This window comes from Odontesthes bonariensis, chromosome 4 (genome assembly GCF_027942865.1).
Source record: "Odontesthes bonariensis isolate fOdoBon6 chromosome 4, fOdoBon6.hap1, whole genome shotgun sequence".
Taxonomy (NCBI): domain Eukaryota; kingdom Metazoa; phylum Chordata; class Actinopteri; order Atheriniformes; family Atherinopsidae; genus Odontesthes; species Odontesthes bonariensis.
The window spans coordinates 4069261-4095547 of NC_134509.1; the positions used below are offsets into that span (position 1 = coordinate 4069261).

The following is a 26287-nucleotide window of genomic DNA, read 5'->3' on the forward strand; positions in this document are numbered from 1 at the left end:
CCCTAGAATCCTTCTCATTTTACCCCCCTTTTCGGCGCCCCTGGTCCTCAATACTCAGTTCAGGATCTTCAGCTATGCTCCCGCTCCCCAGGCAATTAGAATATCAGAATCTGCTGGTCGAGAAAAACGAATGGGGTAAAAAAAACTTCACTTAACTCAAACAGATTAAACTTAACAGACTGAACGTTGTGCAAGCTCAAGCTTTCTGGGAGCAAGAAAACTCACATATGCTCATTTTTAGTGGGAGCAGGAGAAGTGCTGCTGTGTCTCACACAAAAGCAGAAAGTTCTGCAGGTCATCTGGGTGAGGGAGAATACAAAAAAAATCTGGTTTAGACTTGATCCAAGATGTAACAAAGATGTGGGAGCGTTTTAGAGGGACTCAAATATGTTGCAGTCTTTAATACCTGTGTGGATGCTTGGAGCCTCAGTGGTGGATTTAAAGTTATTTCAGATTAAGAACAGTTTTAAAAGTGCTGATCATGAGTCAATTTTTGCTGTTACAAGGAAATGAAGTGTAAAGATGAATATATATCAATTTTTACAGATGAGTCAACGAATCCATCAACAAGGAGGACATGATCTGCAACAGAAGTGAGACGTTTAAATGAACTCCAGACCACCTTCGTGTTTAAACTGTTCGGTTGTATTCCATTGCAATGCCTGTAGAATAGAATCAAGAATCTTTATTGTCACTATGCAGGCACAATTAAATTTAGTTCAGGAGCTCTTGGCTTTGTATACACAAAAAAATATAAAAAGATATCTAAATAATATACAAGAGAATAAAAATAGTAAAAATTAAAGTAAAAAAGTTACAGTGCAGGGGTTAACCGGGTCAGCACAAAGTTTTTATCTGTGGTGACTCAGTGTCATGTCAGGGGAAACAAACATTCTAAAGGATTTACTTTATGACAAAATATCAATACATACAAGAATAAGGAAACAAGGTACAGAGGTCTCATTCATCTGGGTTCTGGTGCATACTGGCATTTAGGGTAATGAAACGGTAGACAAGCTCGCTCAAAAAGTTGTTTAAATGGAATACATCAATGGAAACATTAGCCACTCAAAATCAGCACGGGGAAGGCATTAGTATTCAATCCGAAATGCAGTTGGGGCTATAATATAGAAGTTTTTCTGTGCCATCAGAGTTTGAATACGAATTTCTAATATTGAATTTTTACAGCATCAAAATCAGACTTTGAATATGAAAATTCAACATCTAAAAAAAAATTAATCTAAAAAAAAAATCAGTGGAAAAAGAACCAGACTCAACATCCGGGTAAACAGGGAAAAGCAATTGATCCCAGATCAGCTCAATAGATATTAGTAATATCTATTACTCAATTTTACTAACACAAATGGCAAATAAAGTAAACTCACTCACCGAAGCAGCATCACCCGTGTTGGTGGACATGGCTGATCTGTCCAATGGAGCATAACTTGATTGGCTGCCGTTGGATGAATTGAGACAGGGATCGATTACTTCTCCCTGTTTACCCGGATGTTGAGTCTGGTTCTTTTTCCACTGAATTTTTTTTAGATTATGAATTTTTCTACACTGATTTTTGTTTTTTGAAATTATAATTTATTTTTTTTACTCTGTTGTTTTTTCAAATTCAAAGTCTGATTTTGATGCTGTAAAAATTCAATATTAGATATTCGTATTCAAACTCTGATGACTACTTTCCTTTTCTGTGCCCTCAGCTTGGAGATTTGTGTTTAATTTCTTAAAGACTACAGGACTTTTTTAAAGGATTTAGTTTACTTTTTTTTTATTTAGTGAATTGTTTATTTATTTGTCTATTTATTTTCTTTCTTTATTTTATTTTGTCACTCCTTCGTCGACGCTCCACACCCGCAGTTACATAATTGTACCGTTGGTGGCGGTAGTGCAACATTACGGATGCTAACCGCCAATAAATTACAAGAAGAAGAAGAAGAAGCTCCTGCTTACGGAACCTCTGTTTTCATGTACTGTAGAATCATCAGACATGCCACATGGATTGTGATAGTAACCGACCCTCAATGTATTTGTTTTTATGGGACGTTATTTGGCAGAACCAGACGTAGCACTTAAGATGTTGACTCGGTGTGTCAGGCACGTCTTGTCCAAACCTTTATCGACAGTAAAAACCGGACAAAGCTCCAGAGGACGCTACAGTACAGCAGCGGCTGAGGGTTTGGACCGGGTCCGGACGTTGCTGCAGTTTTGCGCGGACAGACACTACATTTCCCCCGGTCAGACTAACTCTGAGCTGTTCCAGCGAGGCTTGCGCTGCAGTTATGGACCTTTGGGCACGGAGCTGATGAGAAACCTGTTGGATCAGTGGTGGCACTCAGTCACCAGATCCAGAGCCCATGTGTTCGGGATAAACACTCTGAGCAGCAGCCAGGGGCGAGGAGCCGGCGGACTGCGGATCGTTGAATCAGAACATTTGCAGCAAATGTTGGAACAACACGAGCTGAGCAGAGAGCGAGTCATCCAGGAGGCGAACGTGCTGCTGCAGAGGTCCCCCTCTGTGAGAAGAGGTTTGCTGCAAGGTACTCCGGATGTGTTTACACAAGAAATGTACAAACAGGTGTGACGGAGGCATGTGTGTGGAAGTTTTTCTGTGCCATCAGTTTGAATTTTTTTTTTTTTTTTTTTGTTTTTACACTGTTGGTTTTTTAAATTCAAAGTCTGATTTTGACGCTGTAAAAATTCAATATTAGAAGTTAATATTCAAACTCTGATGGCACAGAAAAACTTCCATACATGTGCTTTGGCCTGCGAAGAAAGGCAAGAAGCTCCACCAATCAAATATTGTGTACACGGTATAAACGACCAGATTGTAACTCTAGTCAAAGCTTAAGGGGAGTGTAACAGTGCACGTAACTCGGACATAGCTTTTTCCTGAAGATCCACATGAGTTCTGGTTTACTTCCAGGTGCCTTGGAGCAGTGCGTACCCTCGTTGGAGCTGGTGAACAGAAAGCTACCATTTGGCCTGGCAGAGACGGGTCTGTGTTTCCAGCCTTCAGATGGCTCCGGTTGGTGAGGCTTCATCCAAAAGTCTGTGACCTGCACAAATGTCTATGTGTAGAAACAAGTTTATGGAGATGTACAAATGAAACTTACCTGGGATGCACAGTTACTGGCCAGTGTTCAGCTTTTGACTGCAGTTGGCCTGCTGAAAAATAAAGCCACATCAGCTGATGGCAGAGGCTGATGTTCATCTGGTGTGTCTTAGATGTGTTGCAACTGACAAGATGAACTAATATTCTGTTTTATTGGTCGCAAAAAATAGGCCGACCATGTAAACACTGAAAAGGGCATTGTGGTTGGCTACGGTTTAAGGCAAGGCAATTTTATTTATAGAGCACAATTCATACACAAGGCAATTCAAAGTGCTTCACAGCTATATAAAATCACAAGAAGGCAATAAAATCATTAAAAGGAAATAAAAAATAATTAAAATAATTAAAAAAAATAATAATAAAAATTAAAAAACCCATTAAAAATAATCATTAATTAAGTAATTTAAAAGTGAAGAGTGCAGATAAAATACTTTCAGGTGTCATATGCACAGCTAAACAGAACTGTTTTCAGCCTGGATTTAAACATTGTCAGAGTTGAGGCCTGTCTCACATCTTCTGGAAGACTGTTCCAGATTTTAGGAGCATAAAACTGAAACGCAGCCTCGCCTTGTTTGGTCCTGACAGGCAAAAGTAGTCTTTTGAAACAGTTACTTTCTTTCTTTCTTCCCCACAAAGGATCCTTTAGTTAACTGTCCCCCTGGCATTTATGGGTAAATAAATTAAAAGAAAAACATTTGTATTGGCTTTCAGACAATGGCCAGTGTATCATATTTTGATACTGGTAGTACTACCGACCCTGAATCTCTGTGCATCCCTACACTTTCGGTTTTTCTTGATAGAATTTTGGAGTAATTATGAGTAACACCTGGGTTACTTCCACTCATGTTAACTGATCAGACTTTTTTACGGAGACAATGAGAGACTCTCAGTGAGGCTGTAGCTCAGTGTGCTTGGACGTTACTTTTTCACAGATAATAAAATGTGTCAATTTTGTCAGCTCACTCTATGTGTGTTTTGTTGACTTGGACGAGGTTTATTAACATGTTTGTCCAAAAAGATTCAGTGCTAGGTGATCCAAGGTGACTACAGGGTACTGAAATCATGCTGATGGTCTGCAGCCAAAGCTGCAGCTGGTCTCCATTCCTGTCTGCCATGTTCTTGGAAAAGAGTTTGAGATGTAGCCTCAGTTAGGAAGGAACACGTGTGTTTAGATGGTGACAGAACACAGTTCTGCATTTTGAAATGGAAATTTGTAATTGAAATGCGGTTTACTGCATCACAAACATCTCCTATATTTTTAATAAACTGCCTTGTTGTTTTTTTCTTTTCACAGCCCTGCTGAGTTCACTCAGACATCTCTTGTTTGGTTCTGCTCCCCTCGCACCTCTTCCCAGTGGCTGGATCACTGGACCAGGCAGAGGCTGAAGTGGTGGCGAAAAGTGGGTCTTACTAAAAAAATATGACAGTGATAAGGGGAACTATTGGGAAAAAAAAATCAGCTGAAGCCATATGATACTGCTTTAAATTAAGCTTAATGTGCTCTGGATAAGTTCAAACTGACAGTCTGTTTTGTATAAATCAAAGCTGAATTGTTCCTTTGTCAATGTTACCTTTAAACATTTGTCATTAAATTACATAAAGCTTATGATAATGCTGTTGTTTGTAGATAGGATTATTGTTTGTATTAGGATTAACACAGCTTTATATTTTCCTTTCTGAGGGAGTTTTCAGTCTTACTTGCTGTGGGTTTTTTTTTTTTTCAGTATGCACGCTTTAGCAGACTTAAACATTTCCTGCAAACTGTGTGTGAAACCAAATGTTAAAAATTCAGCAGTTTAGTTTCGGTCATCAACAATGTGCGAGGGCTTTCTCGATCATAAGATCTTAGTTTATCAGCAAGTTGTTTTGGGGGGCGGGGGGTAGCCCCCACAGAGTAGCCCCACATCTTCCCCCATTTTATTTTCTGTTCATTCTATCCAGTTTGCCCTGTGCCCGTCTGACTTCAGCAGCAGTGAGGTCCCAGAGGAAAACCTCGAAGAGGCAGCATCTCGAGGGGTGAGGATCCTGTACAGTTTCGCGTGGGGACAGGAGTGCCTGGAGACACTGTGGAGCCGAGGAAGCGAAGAGCTGCTGCTCACACACAAAGGCGTCCACTCCAAACTGCAGGCCAGTCTGCTTTTTTTATTTTCCAATTTCCGATACGTTTAACTTGTTGAACTGCCATTGCAAAGGCACACTTAAAGGTGGGGAAGGGGATCTTTTTCTGGAGCATTTTTTTACATATTGCTTGAAATACTCTTCACACCCCCATTGCAACCAATTAATTAAAAGTTTTGACACAAAAATGAAAAGTTTTAGTGGCCTCTAGAACGTACAATCTAGGAAAAACACTATCCAATCATACTGAACGGACCGTTAACGATGATTGGATTCTGATGCGTCTATCAAACTGCAATCTGCTCCTCCCTCCCCCTCCTTCCCCCTGTGCGCGTACCCTTCTCCGTGAACGAATTACGCGCCCAGAAGCTTGGCAGGAAGCTAAACTAGAGCCAGCTTGGCTGGCACCTAGCATTATTAAACATATAGTTAGCATATACTAAATACTAAATACGGCAGCGCTCGATGCTTGCTGTCAGAACAGCGCTCGTGCACCTTCGTGCTCGTGAACAAGCATTGCACGTTCATGTACTCTAGAGGCGTGGCTTCGAAGGGAAAGTCTGAATAAAAGGGTTGGGACTTTTTACCTGAGTATTTTCAAAATTCAGCTTCGCTGGACTTAATTAATTTAAATTAATTAATAAATGAATAAATTTTAATGAATGAATAACTTTTAATACATTTTAATAAATTTATCAATTTTAATAAATTAATCAGTTTTAATACATTTTAATAAATAAATTAATTAATTAATTAAAATTAATTTAAAGTTAATTTTATTTGTCCAGCACTTTAAAAATGAAGTGCTCACATTAAGACAAGTATAACCTCTGCAAGACCTGATGCAACATAAGTGTATTGCAGTCCCCACGATAAGAGGACGCCTCTAAATGGGTTCAGAAATAGAACCTCAAATGAAATACAAACAAAATATATTATTCAAATAAATTTCTAACTATTTCTAGCTTTACTGTGTGTTCGGTTAATGCAAAGACATTTTTGTTAGGTTAAACGCAGTGTAAATATCTGCACTCTTATAAGAAACTCAATTTTTTTGAGTTGCCTTTATTTTTTTAAGTCGTAACATTGTCTGTCTTTCCATGTGCGTTTCAGTGTCGAGATGGACGAAAGTCAGTTCCTCACGTTGTCTCTGTAAGCGGAAACATGGACCGTGGCATGATGGCGTTTCTTTCCAACTCGCTCCAGCAGCTCAAGAAAGAAGATGGCAAACAGAAGCTGCAGCAGAGAAAGGTGATTGTGCTCAACAGGTCACCTGACACATTCCAGCCACTTTTTTAATGAATCTCTCTGGATTTTTGTTTTATTTCAGGTTCTCAAACTGCATCCAGTCTTGGCTCCGGTCAAAGTGGCTTTAGACATTGGTAGGGGAGCCACTATGGAGCTGCGGCAGGTGAGAAAAACATGCATTAATAGTAGACATTGGTAAAAAATAACTAATTATTTTCCTTGATTAACTCTGTAGATACGTATTTTGAAAGAAAGTCAAATGCAGGATGAAAAAGATCTTTTGTGTCATTGTTATTGGGTATTTGTGGAAGTATTTATCTGAATTTTGGCATTGTATGGATTTTTGTCAAAACAGACAACAGATTAAGTTTCTGAATATCTTTTGGAGGTTTGTGAAAGTCTTCTGCAGGATTTCCTGGAGACTAAGATCTTTGCATGGCCTGGATATCTTGAAACTATGCCAACATCAATGGAGCTACTGAATGCCAAGTAAATGCTTTTCATTGTTTTGATGCCTCTCAGTTCCACTCTTCAGGAAAAGTTGTGAAACGCATAATGGAGACTACATTTGGAAATGTGTTTCTGTTTCGATGCCTTTCAGATACGATGAGATGGGAGTTCTTTTCACTGTGGTGATCAGTGAGAATACATTAGAGAGTGGCCTTGTTCAGGTCCGCAGCAGAGACACAACCATCAAGGAGACCATGCACATCTCAGAAATTAGGAACTTTCTAACCAGATACATTTCTGCGGCCGACAACATCTGAATGGAATTTTGTTCAGGAATCTAATGGGACTTTCCTCTGTGCAGAACATTTAATCGCGCAAATAAATCCTCCTGAACTGAATTAAAAATGTGGTATTTATTTCGTGTTTGTCTTCAGGTACACGTTGCTCACAGGACTCATATTAATAGCAAAGGAGACTCTTTTTGAATAAACGTGCACACACCATGTGTTTGTGTACTGCCATCGTTCCTTAGGGCAGTGTTTCCCAACCGGGGTAGGGGTACGCAGAGGTACTGCAGGGGGTACTAACCATCAGTACGGGGAGGTTTTTTTTAAGGCGTCACACAAGTGTTCAGTCCCAAGCTCGTAATATGTGGACAAAATAATGTCTGCTGTGGAATTTAGTAATATGCTATTTATTTAATACAATTTTAAAGAAGATGAATCTTCTCAGCATGGGCCTATATACATTGTCCCCAGATCTAGCAAAGCTGATGAAAGACAAGCAAGCTCAAGTGTCTCACTAAAGACCAGATTATACTACAGTAGTGAGTATTTTGATGAAGGTTTTGTTTCAGATATTAACTATTAAAAAGCACTTTTATGGAGGACTGTTTATGAAGGAGACTCCAGTTTTGTGATGAATGTTACATGAGTCAGGCCTGTTCATGTATTCTTACAAAGAGAGAGAAATGTTACTTGTTTAAGTTAGATAACAAAGGAAGATTATTTTGATTTAGTATTTATACTATTTTGGTTAATTATTTATACTTCAAGAAAATGTTTTTTATTCTTATGTTGAATTCAACTGAGGTTAAAAAAAAAGAGAGAGAAAGCCTGAGAATTTTATGTTCAAGTTAAGGATATTAAATAAAATGACTTTCATGTAATAACCACTGTGTTGCTCTACTTTTGGAGAATCATTGCACGCGTTGTATGTGTGAGGGGGTACTCAGGCCAAAAAAGGTTGGGAAACACTGCCTTAGGGTATAACTTAAGGAATCTCACTCACCACACAGCCTTGTCTTATACATTCATGGCAAAATGTGGACATATATCTCCTTTATTTGCATGTGATCAGGTTTATCTGAATATTGTCGGTGATGTAGGGGAAAGACTTTTTTTTTTTTTTTGTAAATGGTCATTAATAACTTTTGTCTAGATTTCAACTAAAATATACTGAATGGCTCTTTATTATTTTCGCTCTTGTGTTTGCACCGGTCACTGATGTCACTGGGGATGGTTACAAGATCATTCTTGTGATTGAAAACTAAAGTAAAAAAAAATTAAATAAAATACAACCGCTGTAATTTTCCTGGAGCTTTTAGTCATTTCACATAATCATTATATTTGAAATCTTCGTTATTTTTATCTTAATATTTCACCAAAACCATTCGGATAGCTTGTCACCGTTTCACTCAAAATTATTATCATGACATAGGTCTGCTTTATTACTTGATTTTTGTCCTGCACGACTGTTATCACTGAATAATAAAGCTAAGAAGCATGTAAGGTTTTTGCTCAAATCAAATCAAATCAAATTTATTTATATAGCACATTTCATGTACAAACAATTCAAAGTGCTTTGCATAAAATAAAAGCATTGCAGCGGGGAGTGTAAGAAGCATTAAAAATACATAAAAGAATACAGTATAAAGAGAAACAAATAAAATAATTTAAATGAATTTAAAAACAAGCAACAGTCCAGATAAGTTAAAAGATATTTCATGCATAGACACATGAGAACAGAAATGTCTTTAACCTGGATTTAAAAATGTCTCCATTTGGTGAAAGTTTAAGGGTTAAAGCAATGATTATTACTGCAAAGAAGCCTACCAAATAGAATAAATCAGGGAGTGGTTAAGACTTGTTAAACAAATCTCGCGATATTTACCCCTTCTCCCCTTCCTGTACTGTCATTGGTCCTACCATACATTTGACTGAGCATGTGTGTCCCGTTTAGCTTTTAGCCTTTAGAGATGGCCGCAGAGAAGCAAACCGAAGCTAAAGTTTCTCCAACGGAAGAAAAAAAGAAAAATACTCTAGAAGGAGGACTTGGCCTGGAAAGTATCCTTCACAGCACGAAATCTGTACTGGGTTTTCGGTCTCAGAAGCTAACGTATTTCGGTCTCAGACGCTAACGTTAGCTTGCTAGCTCGCCCCCGATTAGGCTACGTGTCATATTGAAGCAGGCTGTCAATGGTAGACATGAAAATATATTTATATACCATTTTTTCCTCCGTTTACACTTGGTAAACTAAGACGGCATGTTTTTTTTACGCGACAGGCGTTATTTTTCAAGCTGTACAATTTGAAGTGTCACTAGCAAATGTCGTTTACAGCCAGACTTGTTTCATTCATCTATTGCCAACCTGACTAAGTTACTCAGGCTTAAATATGAATGACGCATAACCCCCTTGACCCCCGTGATGTGTGTAGATGAAGATGAGGTTGTTTCTTAACATTGTCTTGCAGTTTTGCAAATCATCAAGGAGTCCCAGCAGCAGCATGGCCTCAGGCACGGAGACTACCAGAGATACAGGTATGCTCTCATTTACTGTCAAATCAAATCAAATCAAATTTATTTATATAGCACATTTCATGTACAAACAATTCAAAGTGGACTCAGATATAGCGAATAGATGTGTCAAGGTGTATCTAAAATCCGCTTGTGTTTGGTATTTGAGACATTGTGGACAACAGTTCTTCAAATAAAATACAACAATTGTCTTTATGAAAATAAGCTGTCTTTAGTCATTTGGTGTCCACCCAGACATATTCATCCACTGCAGTGTAAAATATCTTAGTCTTTCTTTGCAGGGGCTACTGCTCTCGTAGGCTGCGTCGCCTACGCAAGACTCTTGGCTTCAAAATGGGCAACCGACACAAGTTTGTTGGGAAGAAGATCACTGTAGATATGATTTCTGACAGCAGGTTGGTCGTGTACAGTTTGATATGGACAGTTATCCACTGTTAACTTGCTATTGCTGTGGAAAAGTCTTGCATACACTAAAGATTAATTTAAAGGAGAATTCCGGCCATTTAACAAACATATCCCATCTGTTGGAGACCCAGGGAAGTTGGCCAAAGGGAAAACCGCGAGAAATTTTCATGCCCGCTGCGCAAAGTTGTCCAATTGCACTGATTTCCATGAAAGCGGCCTCTATCAGGCAAGCGTTTAACCTTTCCTGAGGCTCTTAACGTGTATCAAAATACCTTTTGACCGAATTGGCCGTGGTGTCAGTAGCAATACAATTCAACCCAGGGGCTAACCATACCGTTAGCTAGCACAGACATTATACATTTGGACATGAATAATGGGCGAAGGTGCGCTCCTTCCAGCAGTCATGTGACACGTCATGACATCACAGCGAAAATGGGTATTGAAACGAGTCAGCTGTTCGAAAGGAAACAATAACAAACATGGCAATGTGTAGTTCGGTTCCCGAGGGTCTTTTTTGGTGGACAAAAAGACAATTGGACAACTTTGCGCAGCAGGCATGAAAATTTCTCGCGGTTTTTCTCTTTGGCAAACTTCCCTGGGTCTCCAACAGATGGGATATGTTTGTTAAATGGCCGGAATTCTCCTTTAACAGCCACATTTGGCCTGCTCTGAAGTGTAATGGCTTGTTGGTTTTACATAAGACATAACTGTGAAAATACAGAATTAAACAAGACCTTGTTACAAATATTATTGCTGACTATAATGAGTCTGATAGCTGTGGATTTGGTGTTTGCATTTTTTATTTTATTTTTTGTCCCGTATATAACCAGGAATGGAGCTTTTCTTCCAGGGAGTCCTGGTCAAGATGTCAAAACAAACAGTTTCAAATGTTAAGTTGTTGGAAAAATATGCTGACAAACAACTGGTCCACCTGCCCCCCCCCCAGGTATCTCTTGCTGGTTTTGATGGAGGCAGAGCGTGCGTGGAGCTATGCCATGCAGCTGAAGCAGGAGGCAAACACAGAACCACGGAAGCGGTTCCACCTGCTTGCACGATTGCGCAAGGCTGCCAAGCACAGTGAGAAGTTGGAAAAGCTCTGCGAGAGTCCCCGGGTTGACGCTAAGACCAAACTTGAGGCGCAGGTGTGCTGGAAAAATTCATCTGCACGCTTTTAGAGACACATGTACTTGTATGGAATAAGGGGTGGACATGCACAAATCAAATCAAATTTATTTATATAGCACATTTCATGTACAAACAATTCAAAGTGCTTTGTATAAAATAAAAGCATTGCAGCAGGGAGTGGAAGAAGCATTAAAAATAATATAAAGAGAAACAAATAAAATAATTTAAATGAATTTAAAAACAAGCAACAGTCTAAGTTAAAAGATATTTCATGCATAGATCCATTCATGCACAAGAGACTTAAGACACAAAGATACACACGTTTTCTTCTCTGTCTTATTCATGTAATTATGTCTGAAACTAAATTAAAAACATTGATGTTATTAATGAGCTGTGTTGAGGGTGAGCCAGTCCATTTCTTTTACTCTCGCAACAGTTTGTATTATAGTTGATGTTCTTATTCTAGGCCTACACTGCGTACCTTACTGGGATGGTGCAGTTTGAGCTGCAGGAGTGGAAGCTCGCCATGGAAGCCTTCAACAAGTGCAAGTAAGCGTTAGCATGGCTGAAGTTTTACTGCTTACTTTGGCAGAATCTCACTGCGTTTTTTTTTTTTTTTTAAACCCTTTGTCAGGACCATCTATGAGAAACTGGCCAGTGCATTCACTGAGGAGATGGCAGTTCTGTATCGTCAGCGTGTGGACGAGATATCGCCCAACATCCGCTACTGTGCTTACAACATCGGTGAGCATCATCACAGCGGTTCTGTTCATTGTTATTTAAAGCAACACTTAGATTATGTTTGAGTGCTCCACCCCTGTACCACACACACATGCTATGTATGTGTGTTTTGCTACAAAATTATAGGTGACCAGAATGCCATCAATGACTTGATGCAGATGAGGCTGACTGGTGGAGGAGGAGGCATGATGGCTGAGAAACTAGAGGTGAGGATAAAGTAGTATCACAATAATGGCAAGGCATCTTTATTCATACAGCGCATTTCATACCACAGGCAACTCAATGTTCTTTACATAAAGACAAGGCATTTAAAAGAACAGCATAAAAACAAGCAATTTAAAGAGAAAAAAATTAAAACGCAGTTAAAAGCAATCAAAGAAGAGAGGGGGGGGGGGGTAAAAATATAAACTCAACCATAAGCACACCGAAAGAGAATTTTTTTTAACCTGGATTTAAAAGCGCTCACAGTTGTGGCTGATTTCAGTTCTGCTGGTAGTTTGTTCCAGTTGTGTGCAGCATAACAGCTAAAAGCTGCTTCACCGGGTCTAGTTTGAACTCTGGGCTCCACTATCTGACCTGAGTCAGCAGATCTCAGAGCTCTGCTGGGTTTATACTCTGCCAGCATGTCATTCATGTATATATGGATGGATATATAATGGATATGGTTACATTTGTTAATCCTGTCTGAATATTAGTTTTGTATCTGTATCATGTGTATGCTTGGGGTGGAAAGCACACATATTCCACACAAAAAGTATTTATTACCGCTTATTGAAAGCAAAAAAAACTATGCTCAAAATCCTAATTATGGATCAAATCTGAAGATGTCATCAAATTCAAAGTCTCTCTTCCCCCACCCAGGCATTGATCACTCAGGCAAGAACCAAGCAGGCTGCCATGATGAGTGAGGTGGAGTGGCGAGGACGGTCGGTACCTGTGAAGATCGACAAGGCCCGTGTTTTCCTGTTGGGTCTGGCAGACAATGAGGCTGCCATCGCTCAGGTCGGTGTCCTACACTTTTATACTCGTGCTTTTTGGAAAATGGAAACTAAATGTGTTTTCTTTAATGAGCTGCTGTGCATGTCATTTCATTTAAATATTTACAAACTTTGCTGTAATACTTTATCAAAGACACAAACATGGCAAACAATTTAAACAAACGATGAGAAAAGAAAAGAAAATAAATCAACAATGTCACATATTTACATATGAAATTAAATTATGCAGTACAGCATAGCAAGTGGGCACGCCAATACTAACAAACATTTGGCTTGCATTTTCGTGGCACTCTTAGCAGCAGCATCATTTCATCATTTTCTGCTGCACTGAGTTGCATATGAGCTTGTCCATACATTATGACATCATCAGTCAGGTCATCAATTATATAATGTCCTTAGTATTTAACCTCATTGCCCACTTGAGTACAATATCAGATAGAGAAGTCAGGAAATTAAAGTTTGCAATCCTCCCTACTCCTCACAGTAGTATTACTTTAAAAGATTACAAGAAAGTCTGACCTTCACATGACCCAGTCCAGGCCAAACCATGCATACATCAGTCCATGCAGTTCCTTAAGTAATCAGTACGGGGCGCTCTTCGATGTAGAGTATCACATGTCCCACCAGAGTTGCCACAACTTGTTCAAGCTCATTTGTGCCTCCTGAGTGAACCAACCCTGTAGACACACCTGACACACCCACAGCCACTCATGTGTCTGGCATGCAGCGTCTCATCGCACGACCGCATTCTGCGCATTTCAGCCCACACCTGAATACACCCAGCAGCAAGTCTCTGTGGACAGATGAGTATCAGGTTTCAGTCGGACCCTTGTGGGACCCAACTGTAACGTCGCAGGGCATTCTTAAGCCATTGGTGGCTGTTACTAAATTTATTCTCAGTGTTCTACACATGAAGCTTCCCTTTATTTTGCCACAGTCTTCAGGTTTTTAGAGTCTGGGGTCTATTAACACCAACCATCAGTTCTGGCTGAAGCAACGTTCTGTCCTGTAATCAAATTGTTTGACTGTGTTCCCCTCTGAACAGTGTGGGACGCTCAGCAGGTTGAGCTGGTCATGCTAGGCCTTGACAGGGTGTTGGTAGACCTGTGTAACATAAAGTAACGTCCCTGTTCTGGGAGGATGAGAGCAGGCTTTTGAGCCAGTAATTAGAACTTTTAGGAATTTTCTCTGTAACCAAAACATTTGCGTCCTCAAGGTTTTCTGTCCTTCCTACAGGGTGCTTGCACAAGTCTTGAAAGTCTTAATAAGTATGGAATTTTGAAGCACTGTTTTCCAGACCTTAAAGTCTTGAATTTTGTGTGAAAGTCTAAAGTATGGAAAATAAATGTATGGTAGAATTTTACAGTGCAGATTTTATTTTATTTGATTGATTTGCACACATTCATTCAAATATATAAAAAAATACACCATAAAACACAACAAATTAAAAAAAAAAAAAAGGAATGTGTGCTGGAGATGTCAGAAACCCTGGTGGGCTTATAAAGAAACCTCATCTTGTCATTAAAAGCCAATGATAACAATTGTAATAGAAAATATTTACAGGTTAAAACTCAACTTATGAATGGATCATATACAGTGAGTACGTATGCCTTTTTGAGAAACTTGAAAAGGTTTTCCTTGATGATAAAGGGTGTGGGAAGTACACAATGAGTTCATGAACGCATCAGAAGTGGTTTGGTTTTGATATCTTTAAAAACAAGAGAGCTATTACAAAATAAAAGCCATAAATATGAATGAATCATAAACTGCTTATATTGTCTCATCTACCAGAATCATTTTTTTCTAACAGGAACACAGTTTGTCATCCAGACTTTTGTGAATATGTAAGAGTAACACAAGCCTTTTTGATAAACGTGTTGATGAAAGGCGGATAAGGTGAAGAACAATCCAGTCATTCACAAAGATCTGAACCCTGAAACTCCAGTGAGCCTAAATCCTGATGAGTTATGTGCAGGAATGTAGGTGACAAGCAGCCCGCCCGCCAGGCAACATACCTGCGTCTTTCAGTCGCAGTCCTGCTTAAACTCTTGCTCTTTGTAGCAGTTTATGCAGTCATGAAGTGCTGATTCGTTTCATCCTTTTTCATTAGCATTAAATGATACATTTGAGATAAACCATGCTGATGTTGTGGGTTTATATTAATGCTGATACAACTGTATTTTAACAAGTATCGGCCGCAATGTAACTGATAACGTAATTTATTTATTTGTTTATTTGTTTTTTCCCCTGATCTTTGTTTTGTTTGCAGCAGTTGGCTGATGTTGATGCGTTAATCATTTTGTGTCTGCTTTGTTTTGTGCAGGCAGCTAATGAGGACACCAAAGAGCATCTGTATGAGACTCTGCTGGCCGAGTGCAGAGACACCATCCAAGCTGTGAGAGAGGAGCTGAAGAACGAGGCAGTAAGATCGAGTTGCTATATTCAAGTGAAGGAGAGGTTCTAAAAAAGCTAAACTAATGTGAATTTAAATTTGACAAAGAATTTTGCTTGTTTTTGTAGAAGCAGCGAGAAAGGAGCTCTGATAATGACAGTGGGAAGGTTTCCAACCTTCAGTTCCTGCACAGGTAAAAATGAAATATACCTCAGCTTATGCTTCAGTCAGAATGTACATTTAAGTTGTAGATGTCAGATAGATTCCATCTGTTTTTATCTGGTTCATCTGAACTGTTTTCTCGTTACAATTTCCTTCTTGAGATTCCTTTTTTTCACAGGGTTCCTACATAGTGGAAAAGTCTGGAATTCTTTTTAGCTTTTTTCAGGTTTGGATAAGGAAGAGTGTTTTTTTTTTTTTTTTTTAATTGTTTTTTAAATTGTTTCCAGTAGGGCTGAACGATTATGGAAAATAATCTAATTGCGATTTTTCGCGCCAATATTGCGATGCGATATGCGATTATTTTTTAAGGTCTTTGTCTTCTGTATTATTAAACAAAGACAAGCAATACATCATACAGTATGGCTCAAACTACATTACATTAATTTTAAACTGTTCTTTCCTGGAAGACAGACCTCTGTTATGATGACATGAGGTGATGCATGAATTGATGACTGACATTTTTATTTAACAAAACAGTATATTTGAACATACACAATAGTATATTTTGAGCTTACAAACATCTGAGCATAAAGTGTTGACAAGGAACAAGGAATCACATGCCATGACCCCAAACTTCTACAGTAGTACAAATGTGGTCTGTACTCACAAAACGATGCATTTAGAAGTTTGTACATAGTCCAGGAGTTTATTATTATCAACACAAGCCTGATAGCTTCTCTGCTGCTAAAGCTGCGTCGACGTCACTCCCTTGATCTGGGAGCTTCAATGTAAGATGAGGGTTGATCTACTACTGTAGACAACAAAGTATATGCTATATTCTACATGAATTTTTATGTTGTAGAGTTGTGAATTTATTTTATCAATGGAGAAACTGAGCAGCCTTGCTTTGTTGTCTACAGTAGTAGATCAACCCTCATCTTACTTTGAAGCTCCCAGATCAAGGAAGTGACGTCTTTTCAACTATTCTGTTTACAAAAAGATTGAAAAAAATCAGCATTTCTGAAAACAAATCAAACAAGCAGCGTGCTTTTCATGTAGGTTATGTATAAAAATTGATTGTAGCCACCCTGATGTCGCAGTGGTGCATCTTTGACACCGTTTGGCACTTTAGTAACAATTGGGTGCATGTTGACTGGCAAACCTATTATAGTCCGTTAGTCTTGTTTCATCCCAGCCCGACAACATTAGGACACCAGGAGAGAATTTTAGGCTTTTAAATTGAGTCTGATCCCTGCTGCTCTTCTCTCCCAGCTACCTGAGCTACATCAAGCTGTGCACGTTGGTGAAGCGGAATGAGAGCATGGCTCACACTCTGCAGGCTAAACTGAAGGAGACCGAGGATGACGAGAACAAGAGGGGACCCCGTCCACAGGATCTCATCCGACTCTATGACATCATCCTGCAGGTAGAGGATGCAGCTCATCCAAGAAATACTACAAAACTAATATCTGAAGAGGCTCTTTGTGTCTAAGCATTTATGTCTACTTTGTTTTTAGACATCAATGTTTTATTATTATCATTGAAAAGCTGTTTAATGCCACGTTGAACAGCTGGCAGACAAAAAGAGGCTCAAATCATCATCAATGGTTTAAAGACTGATTATAAACAGCTTGTCTTTTATTTGTACCCCCTGTTTTATCGTGTTATCTGTGTTTTTATGAGATTTTAGGGCCTTCATTGAATACAGATATGTTGTACGATGACATGTTTTTGTTTTTTAACTTGAGGACAGAACCACTATGGTGTTGATACCTATACTGCATACTACATACTGCATACTACATACTGCATACTACATACTGCACACTTACATACTGCATACTACATACTGTATACTTACATACTGCATACTTACATACTGCATACTACATACTACATACTGCATACTACATACTACATACTGCATACTACATACTGCATACTACATACTGCATACTACATACTGTATACTTACATACTGCATACTACATACTGTATACTTACATACTGCATACTTACATACTGCATACTGCATACTACATACTGCACACTTACATACTGCATACTACATACTGTATACTTACATACTGCATACTTACATACTACATACTGCATACTACATACTGCACACTTACATACTGCATACTACATACTGTATACTTACATACTGCATACTTACATACTGCATACTACATACTGCATACTACATACTTACTACATACTGCATACTACATACTGCATACTACATACTGCATACTTACATACTGCATACTTACATACTGCATACTACATACTGCATACTTACATACTGTATACTTACATACTGCATACTGCATATTACATACTGCATACTGCATACTACATACCACATACTACATACCACATACTACATACTGCATACTTACATACTGCATACTTACATACTGCATACTGCACACTTACATACTGCATACTACATACTGCATACTTACATACTGCATACTGCATACTACAAACTACATATTGCATACTACATACTGCATACTGCATACTACATACTGCATACTTACATACTGCATACTACATACTGCATACTACATACTGCATACTTACATACTGCATACTTACATACTGCATACTGCACACTTACATACTGCATACTACATACTGCATACTTACATACTGCATACTACATACTGCATACTGCATATTACATACTGCATACTACATACTGCATACTACATACTGCATACTACATACTGCATACTACATACTGCATACTTACATACTGCATACTTACATACTGCATACTAAATACTGCATACTTACATACTGCATACTGCACACTTACATACTGCATACTTACATACTGCATACTGCATACTACAAACTACATATTGCATACTACATATTGCATACTACATACTGCATACTACATACTGCATACTTACATACTGCATACTTACATACTGCATACTGCATACTACATACTGCATACTTACATACTGCATACTACATACTGCATACTTACATACTGCATACTACATACTGCATACTACATACTGCATACTTACATACTGCATACTTACATACTGCATACTTACATACTGCATACTTACATACTGCATACTTACATACTGCATACTGCACACTTACATACTGCATACTACCATACTGCATACTGCATACTACATACTGCATACTGCATACTACATACTACATATTGCATACTACATATTGCATACTACATACTACATATTGCATACTACATACTGCATACTCCATACTACATACTGCATACTTACATACTGCATACTTACATACTGCATACTTACATACTGCATACTACATATTGCATACTACATACTACATATTGCATATTACATACTGCATACTTACATACTTGCATACTTGCATACTGCATACTGCATACTTACATACTGCATACTTACATACTGCATACTTACATACTGCATACTTACATACTGCATACTTACATATTGCATACTACATACTACATATTGCATATTACATACTGCATACTCACATACTGCATACTGCATACTTACATACTCCATACTCACATACTGCATACTGCATACTTACATACTCCATACTTGCATACTGCATACTTACATACTGCATACTTACATACTGCATACTTACATACTGCATACTTACATACTACATATTGCATATTACATACTGCATACTGCATACTTGCATACTGCATACTTGCATACTGCATACTTACATACTGCATACTTACATACTGCATACTTACATACTACATATTGCATATTACATACTGCATACTACATACTACATACTGCATGCTACATACTATATATTGCATACTACATACTGCACACTACATATTGCATACTGCATACTACATAGATGGGATGACTAATTATTGTCTGAACTCGCACAGTATTCTTGAAGTTGTAAATTTGTTGGCCCTTTCACAGAGGAGTATAACCAAACGTATTTGACTTTGCTATAGTTAGGTTGTGTGGTGAATATTATAAGTGGTTGAGTTAGCAGTTAACCAATGTTAGCTGGACAGTGATACTATTACAAGTATGTTCGACTAATGCCAGCAGCAAATCCCCCCCCCTGTTTACAAACATGCCACTATACAGTATATTTCTATTCACTGAGAGCCTTGAGATCTATAAATAAAGGTAACATCAAAACAGAGTTCCAAAGGAAAGACTCACTGACACGGCTGTGTTGGCTTCAAACCTCCTCCTCCTGTTTTACTTTTAACGGAGAGGTAGTGTCATGGATGTGGAAGTGGCTTCTTATGAAACAAGGTGGCTGACTTGGATATGGGTGGGGTTGGGTGGTGGTCCCAACTCCACCTTGCCACACGTTGCAACAAAATACTCAAATTTTATTCGACTCCTATTTTCTAAAGTTGGCCTCTTTCTTGGCACCCTTGCAGAGTCTGGCTGAGCTCTCCACCCTCCAGGGTCTGGAGGATGACCACACCTTCCAGAAGGAGCTTTCCCTCAAGCTGCTGGTCTACAAGGCCTACAGGTTAGTATTTTTTATGAATATTTTTAAATGTGATGTCTTATTGATCTGTTTGTGAAATAGTTCTGTCACCATGTTTGTCTGACATTCATGTGCTCACATTATATTTCAGTATTCAACATTTTTATATATTGGTATTCCTACAAAAAGGTACAAGTACAACACAGAACACAAGGACTGAATTAATAAATGAATATATAAATAAATGAATTAAGAAAACTAATAAATAAAAATGTTGAATACGGCAACATCACTGCCAGTAACTTATATTGTAACTTATCAAATCAGATTTATTTATATAGCACATTTCATGTACAAACAGTTCAAAGTGCTTTACATAAAATAAAAGCATTGCAGCGAGAAGAAGAGTGCAAGAAGCATTAAAAATACATAAAAGAATATAAAGAGAAACAAATAAAATCATTTAAATGAATTTAAAAACAGGCAACAGTCTAGATAAGTTAAAAGATATTTCATGCATAGACACATGAGAAAAGAAATGTCTTTGTTATATAACATTATATTTCAGTGTCATCTTTCGTTATTGTTTAATACTCTAATCTAAAAAAACAAAAACATTTCTTCCTCCCCTTTATTTTTTTGCATTGATGTTTTGATAATGAAACCCTGAATTTAATAGCTACAGTTTTGTAGACGCATACTCTTGTGTTTGGTGGTAATGTGGTCTTCTCCTCTTCCCCTTGCAGGTGTTTCTTCATAGCCCAGTCTTATGTCCTGGTAAAGAAGTGGAGTGAGGCGCTGGTGCTGTATGAGAGGGTGCTGAAATATGCCAAGGAGGTTCAGTCTAAAGCCAAGAGCCTTAACAATAGCCTGAAGGTTGGTACTAATATGTGGACAGATAAAAGCTCTATCGCTCACAGTTTAGCTGTCTGTATATGTGGTTGTTGACATCGAGCCTGAATTTCTCCAGGACCTCCCTGATGTTCAGGAGCTCATCGCTGAAGTCAATGCGGAGAAGTACTCACTTCAAGCTGCTGCCATTTTAGGTGAGAGCACCTTTGTGAGCCGGCTGCCTCTATATTTGTCAGCTACTTGTTTTTACTGTACAAGAGATCATGAACTGTATTTGTTCCCTGAGGAAATATGTTTGCCTTTCAGACACCGATGAGACTGCCGAAGTTTCCTCTCATCAGCAACTGAAGGACAACACGGTGAGAAAACGCTTCATGATACTGCACAGAGACATCTGATATTTCATGCTAACACTGATTGGTTTGCCTGCGCCAGGGAGGGGATTAATTAGGGAGTATTGAAGTCGGAAGTGTCCAATAAATGTTTCTGATACTCCAGTTTATGTTTTTTAACAAATCAGTCACAGTTCAAGGGAAAGAATTGCTGTCTTATCGGCCTTCAAAATGTATTGTTTCTGACTACGTTAAGTAGGGCATTCAGACTTGTCAAAACTTTCCATGATTTATCTAAAGGAGAAGTCTCACTGATTGATTGATTGATTTTATTTATTTTTTAAAGTGTTTATTTAGTCCTCAGGGCTCTTTGATACTTATGAATTATTTTCATAATACAAAACCCAGTTTGTTGCTGGCAGTGTTGGTCAAGTTACTTTTAAAAATTAATTAGTTATAGTTACTAGTTACTGCTCCCAAAAAGTAATTGAGTTAGTAACTCAGTTACCACATTGTAAAAGTAATTAGTTACTCAGCAAAGTAACTTTGGCGTTATTTTTTGTGTTCTATAACGCTGTTACGTTCTATAACATCTTTAACATCAAATATGTTTATATTAACTGATTGAACTCATTCAAGGTAAACACAAGAAACTTGTGCTAAAGGGAAAATAAATGAGACCAGACTCAGTGAATATTTCCCTATACTCCCTATATAGAAGATATAAAAACACTAAATACAGTAATTTAGAACATTCGGTATTTATTTGAACTCAATAGATTGCAGTCTGCCATATGATGCATAGAAATAAATTAATAAATAAATTCTGACCCGAAAAATCGAGTGTTGTTTGTTTTCGAGTGGCTCCGTCTCCTTCGCTGGGGCTCATGCTAGCTGCATTTGGGCCTGGGGTTGGGTTAGCTAGCTGCATTTGGGCCTGGGGTTGGGTTAGCTAGCTGCATTTGGGCCTGGGGTTGGGTTAGCTATCTGCATTTGGGCCTGGGGTTGGGTTAGCTATCTGCATTTGGGCCTGGGGTTGGGTTAGCTATCTGCATTTGGGCCTGGGGTTTGGTTAGCTAGCTGCATTTGGGCCTGGGGTTGGGTTAGCTAGCTGCATTTGGGCCTGGGGTTGGGTTAGCTAGCTGCATTTGGGCCTGGGGTTGGGTTAGCTAGCTGCATTTGGGCTTGGGGTTGGGTTAGCTAGCTGCCTTTGGGCCTGGGGTTGGGTTAGCTAGCTGCATTTGGGCCTGGGGTTGGGTTAGCAGCTGCAGAAGCAACAAGTGCTTCATATTTGCATGGGTTGATGTGAGGTGCTTCATTAGATTTGAGTTACTTGAGGCAGACGTGGATAAAGTTTTATTCCCTGGGCATAGCGTGCATGTTACATACACATTCTTGCCTTTTATCTCCACGAGTGAGAAGTAGTGCCGGTACTTCCAGTTAGAGAACGCTACCTTTGAACTTCCCTGGCTCGTCGCCATTGTCGCTGTTTAGTAGTCGTCAGCGCGTGCAGTGAGACAGCGTGAGCAGGACATCCGCCCACACAGCCAATCATCATCGCATTTGCAACGGTGTCATCATCCCCACCCCTGCTCTCTCCAGGCAGCTGATGTGTAGCCGAAAGCCTACAACCAAAGTGTAGTAACGCGCCACTTTATATTCTCAGGAACGATAACGGCGTTGTAACGATGGGAAAAGTGATTAATTAGATTACTCCGTTACTGGAAAAATAACGCCGTTATACTTAAACGCTGTTACTCCCAACACTGGTTGCTGGTGCATGTTCAAACTTAGAAAAATAAAATGCACTTTAAAAAAAAGCCTGGATACTATCTTATCATACTTGCTTTTCTCAGAGTGAGAAACTATGAGACCACCTGGCTGCTGGTGTTGTTCAAGGTTCACTCAGAAGAGGGGAACGGTTATGATCCCTCAGTAAGAAACACAGAGGTTTCATCATATCTGGTGCTGATATATAAACTACCTACAAAGAAATGCCAGTGAAGCAGAAAGTGATAACTCTTTGAAGTCTGTATGAGTTCATGCAGGTGAATTTGACTTCAAAGTTACTAAACCTGCTCAAGTGATCACATGATAATGTAATTTATTTATTTTTCCTTATCTAAATGTCTGTTTCAGAAACTGAAACTGTCCCTCCCCCAAAATAGAATTCAGTCCTTGTGTTCTGTGTTGTACATGTACCTCTTTGTAGGAAAACTAAAAAATAAAAATGTTGAATACGGCAACATCACTGCCAGTAACTTAGCTGCCTCTGTTAAAACTTTCCTTTATCTCTGCTCCTTCTCGTAGCCTCTCTGCGACCGCCTGGACACCTTCCGCCTGGACACCACCCTTGTAGGAAAGCAGCCAAATCTGGTCCAGTTCCCCCCTGACTTCCAGCCAATTCCCTGCAAGCCTCTCTTCTTTGATCTTGCCCTCAACCACGTGGCCTTCCCACCGCTGGATGACAAGGTGGAGCAGAAGGGCAAGGGCGGTCTGACCGGCTACATCAAGGGCATCTTTGGCTTTGGCAGCTAAGCCAGTGACTTCAACATGAGAACAACACGGCCCCAGGTTTCACAACCAACTCTGTCACTGGGGATCATTTCAGTTCCTTTTTAAAGTTCAATTTTTAGTGCCTATGTGTACAACAGTTGGGCTGTGCAGCCCTCAGGAAGGCAGAGTGAATCTGATCTCTAAAGAAAAGATTATAGGCAACAAATGAAATCACTCTGAAGTAGCAATATGACCCAAAGTTCCTCTGCCTGCTGTAATGATCCCATCAGCCAAAGCATACAGGCTGCGACTTTTCCCCTTCACAGGTTATCATGCTGTGGTATTCGCAGTTTGAGCCGAGTTATTAATCCCAAATTCTAGTTGGAGTAAAATAAGCCATTGCGGCATTCTTAGGTTATTTGTTCCAGTTATGTAAACGCCTTTGTGTATTTTTTTTTTCTTTCTTCGTGCGAGAGATGTTTTTTTCGTTGCTGTTCAAAAGATATAAAGTGGAGTAGTTATTCAACATCAGTGTGAAATTCCAGAAACGATCCTGAAAATTCCAACTGAATCATTTTATTAAGCACACTTGTCAGCTCTTTGGCTGCATCCCTGTTGTCTTCTGATTATGACGGCATTAAATTCTAGTAAATGATTCAAAACCTCCCCAAATAACCTTTATCTTCACACACACATACCATCCTTAACACCTCAGTGATGCAAAAGAGAAATACATTTGATGTGTTGTTGAAAGAGAAGATTGGGACATAAATTTCAACCCCCCCCCCCCCCCTTTTTTTCTTTTTTTTTTTTTGCAGCGCTGTTGTTATATACTACCTTAGTTTTAGTTAAGTTTGTATTATAGACTAGCAAATTATAGTCTGCTTCACATTTGGCCTCACATTTACTATCACATCAGAAGGGTCCATCACGTTTGAATGGATGAATGAGCCTCTTTGAACACCCCGACAGCTTTCAGATTTTCTTTTCAGCAGAAGCCCCTACTGCAGGTTTATCTGCAGGAGACTGCAGGTTTATCTGCAGGAGACTGCAGGTTTATCTGCAGGAGACTGCAGGTTTGTCTGCAGGAGACTGCAGGTTTGTCTGCAGGAGACTGCGGGTTTATCTGCAGGAGACTGCGGGTTTGTCTGCAGGAGACTGCGGGTTTATCTGCAGGAGACTGCGGGTTTATCTGCAGGAGACTGCGGGTTTGTCTGCAGGAGACTGCGGGTTTATCTGCAGGAGACTGCGGGTTTATCTGCAGGAGACTGCGGGTTTGTCTGCAGGAGACTGCAGGTTTATCGGCAGGAGACTGCGGGTTTATCTGCAGGAGACTGCAGGTTTGTCTGCAGGAGACTGCGGGTTTATCTACAGGAGACTGCAGGTTTGTCTGCAGGAGACTGCGGGTTTATCTGCAGGAGACTGCAGGTTTGTCTGCAGGAGACTGCGGGTTTATCGGCAGGAGACAGCAGCAGGCATTGAGGGAGGTTTAAGCAGCTTTTCATGAATCGCACCGCTTCTTAGTCCATGTTGAGTTGGACAAATGTCTTCAACACGAATCTGTGGAAGTGCTGGAAACATCTTTTGCTACCCGCTGTGTTTCAGGTGTGATGCAGACTCGCATCTATGTTCCACATTAAAGCTGATCACCTATTCTTGTCTTTACGGGACCTGGTTTGCTTGCGATGCCAGGTGAAACACTATCTCTGTTTAAGAGTCTCTCACCCACTGGCACACTTAACTGTTTTGCTGACTTCTTTTTATCTTTCCTTGATTTGTTTTGTTTTTCTCATTGTATTTTATGTTAAGAGTTGAAGAATAAAGATGAACTTTACCTGCATACGGCTGGAAAAATATTAATCAGGATCAGAAAGAGGAATGTATGATTTTTCGATTAGTCTCCAGCCATGTGATTAAAATATATTTGCAGCTAATTTGCAGTTTTCTCCGTGTTGTTCTTTCTCTACTTTATACACTAAAACTATTAACTACTTCTTGTGATCCAAAGATTTCTAGTTTAACCCAGAAGAACCCACCGTGACACAGGTGGCACACGCCCTTTAAATGTTCTGGAAAATTCCATGAAAAACTTTATCCTTGATTTCAACTCATGAATTGCCAGAGTGACCCATACTTAACATCCTGGTGGGTCATGTGACAGGTCATGTGATTTAGTCTTCCCATAATAACATTTGCAACATGTCTGTGTGCCAGGTTACCACTACGGGCAGAGCTAGCTAAATTTAAATGGCTTGTTTTTGGTTGCTAAAGGAAAGATTCAAACCATTTAACACCCATTGACACATCTTTGACACTAGGGAGTGTTATTTTGAGAAAAATGTCAGAAATGTGTTCTATATAGTCTGTTTTATGTCCCCCATAATTTCCCTTGATGGAGAAATTATCCAGGTTCTTAACGCCCAATGTGACATATGCAGGGTGGCCGCGGGTCCTTAAAAAGTCTTAAATCAATTTTCCTGAAAATAAGACCTTAAAAACTATTAAATTGTCTTAAATTCAGATTGCATGGGTCTTAAATATTTGTGTA

General features: G+C 39.2%; 2 protein-coding genes across 4 annotated transcripts; both read left to right on the forward strand.

The window, feature by feature from the left end:
- Window positions 1–1942: 1942 nt before the first annotated feature.
- On the forward strand, window positions 1943–7838 carry polg2 (polymerase (DNA directed), gamma 2, accessory subunit). Its single transcript, XM_075464333.1, has 8 exons — window positions 1943–2546; window positions 2933–3038; window positions 4416–4521; window positions 5063–5248; window positions 6353–6490; window positions 6570–6650; window positions 6876–6976; window positions 7089–7838. The coding sequence occupies exons 1-8, from the start codon at window positions 2045–2047 to the stop codon at window positions 7252–7254; spliced, it is 1386 nt and encodes a 461-aa protein (XP_075320448.1). The 5' UTR covers window positions 1943–2044; the 3' UTR covers window positions 7255–7838.
- Window positions 7839–9134: 1296 nt separating this feature from the next.
- On the forward strand, window positions 9135–25673 carry srp68 (signal recognition particle 68). Of its 3 annotated transcripts, none has more exons than XR_012769599.1 (17): window positions 9135–9282; window positions 9691–9757; window positions 10036–10149; window positions 11106–11301; window positions 11751–11833; window positions 11919–12028; window positions 12152–12231; window positions 12887–13027; window positions 15347–15445; window positions 15544–15608; window positions 16850–17003; window positions 20007–20101; window positions 20806–20935; window positions 21030–21105; window positions 21218–21270; window positions 23554–25101; window positions 25168–25673. XR_012769599.1 is itself a non-coding variant. In XM_075462547.1 (16 exons), the coding sequence occupies exons 1-16, from the start codon at window positions 9195–9197 to the stop codon at window positions 23779–23781; spliced, it is 1779 nt and encodes a 592-aa protein (XP_075318662.1). In that variant the 5' UTR covers window positions 9135–9194; the 3' UTR covers window positions 23782–25673. The 3 variants fall into 3 exon arrangements, 1 of the variants encoding a protein (XP_075318662.1); XR_012769598.1 differs by having other exon boundaries at window positions 23554–25035; window positions 25080–25673; XM_075462547.1 differs by having other exon boundaries at window positions 23554–25673.
- Window positions 25674–26287: the final 614 nt, after the last annotated feature.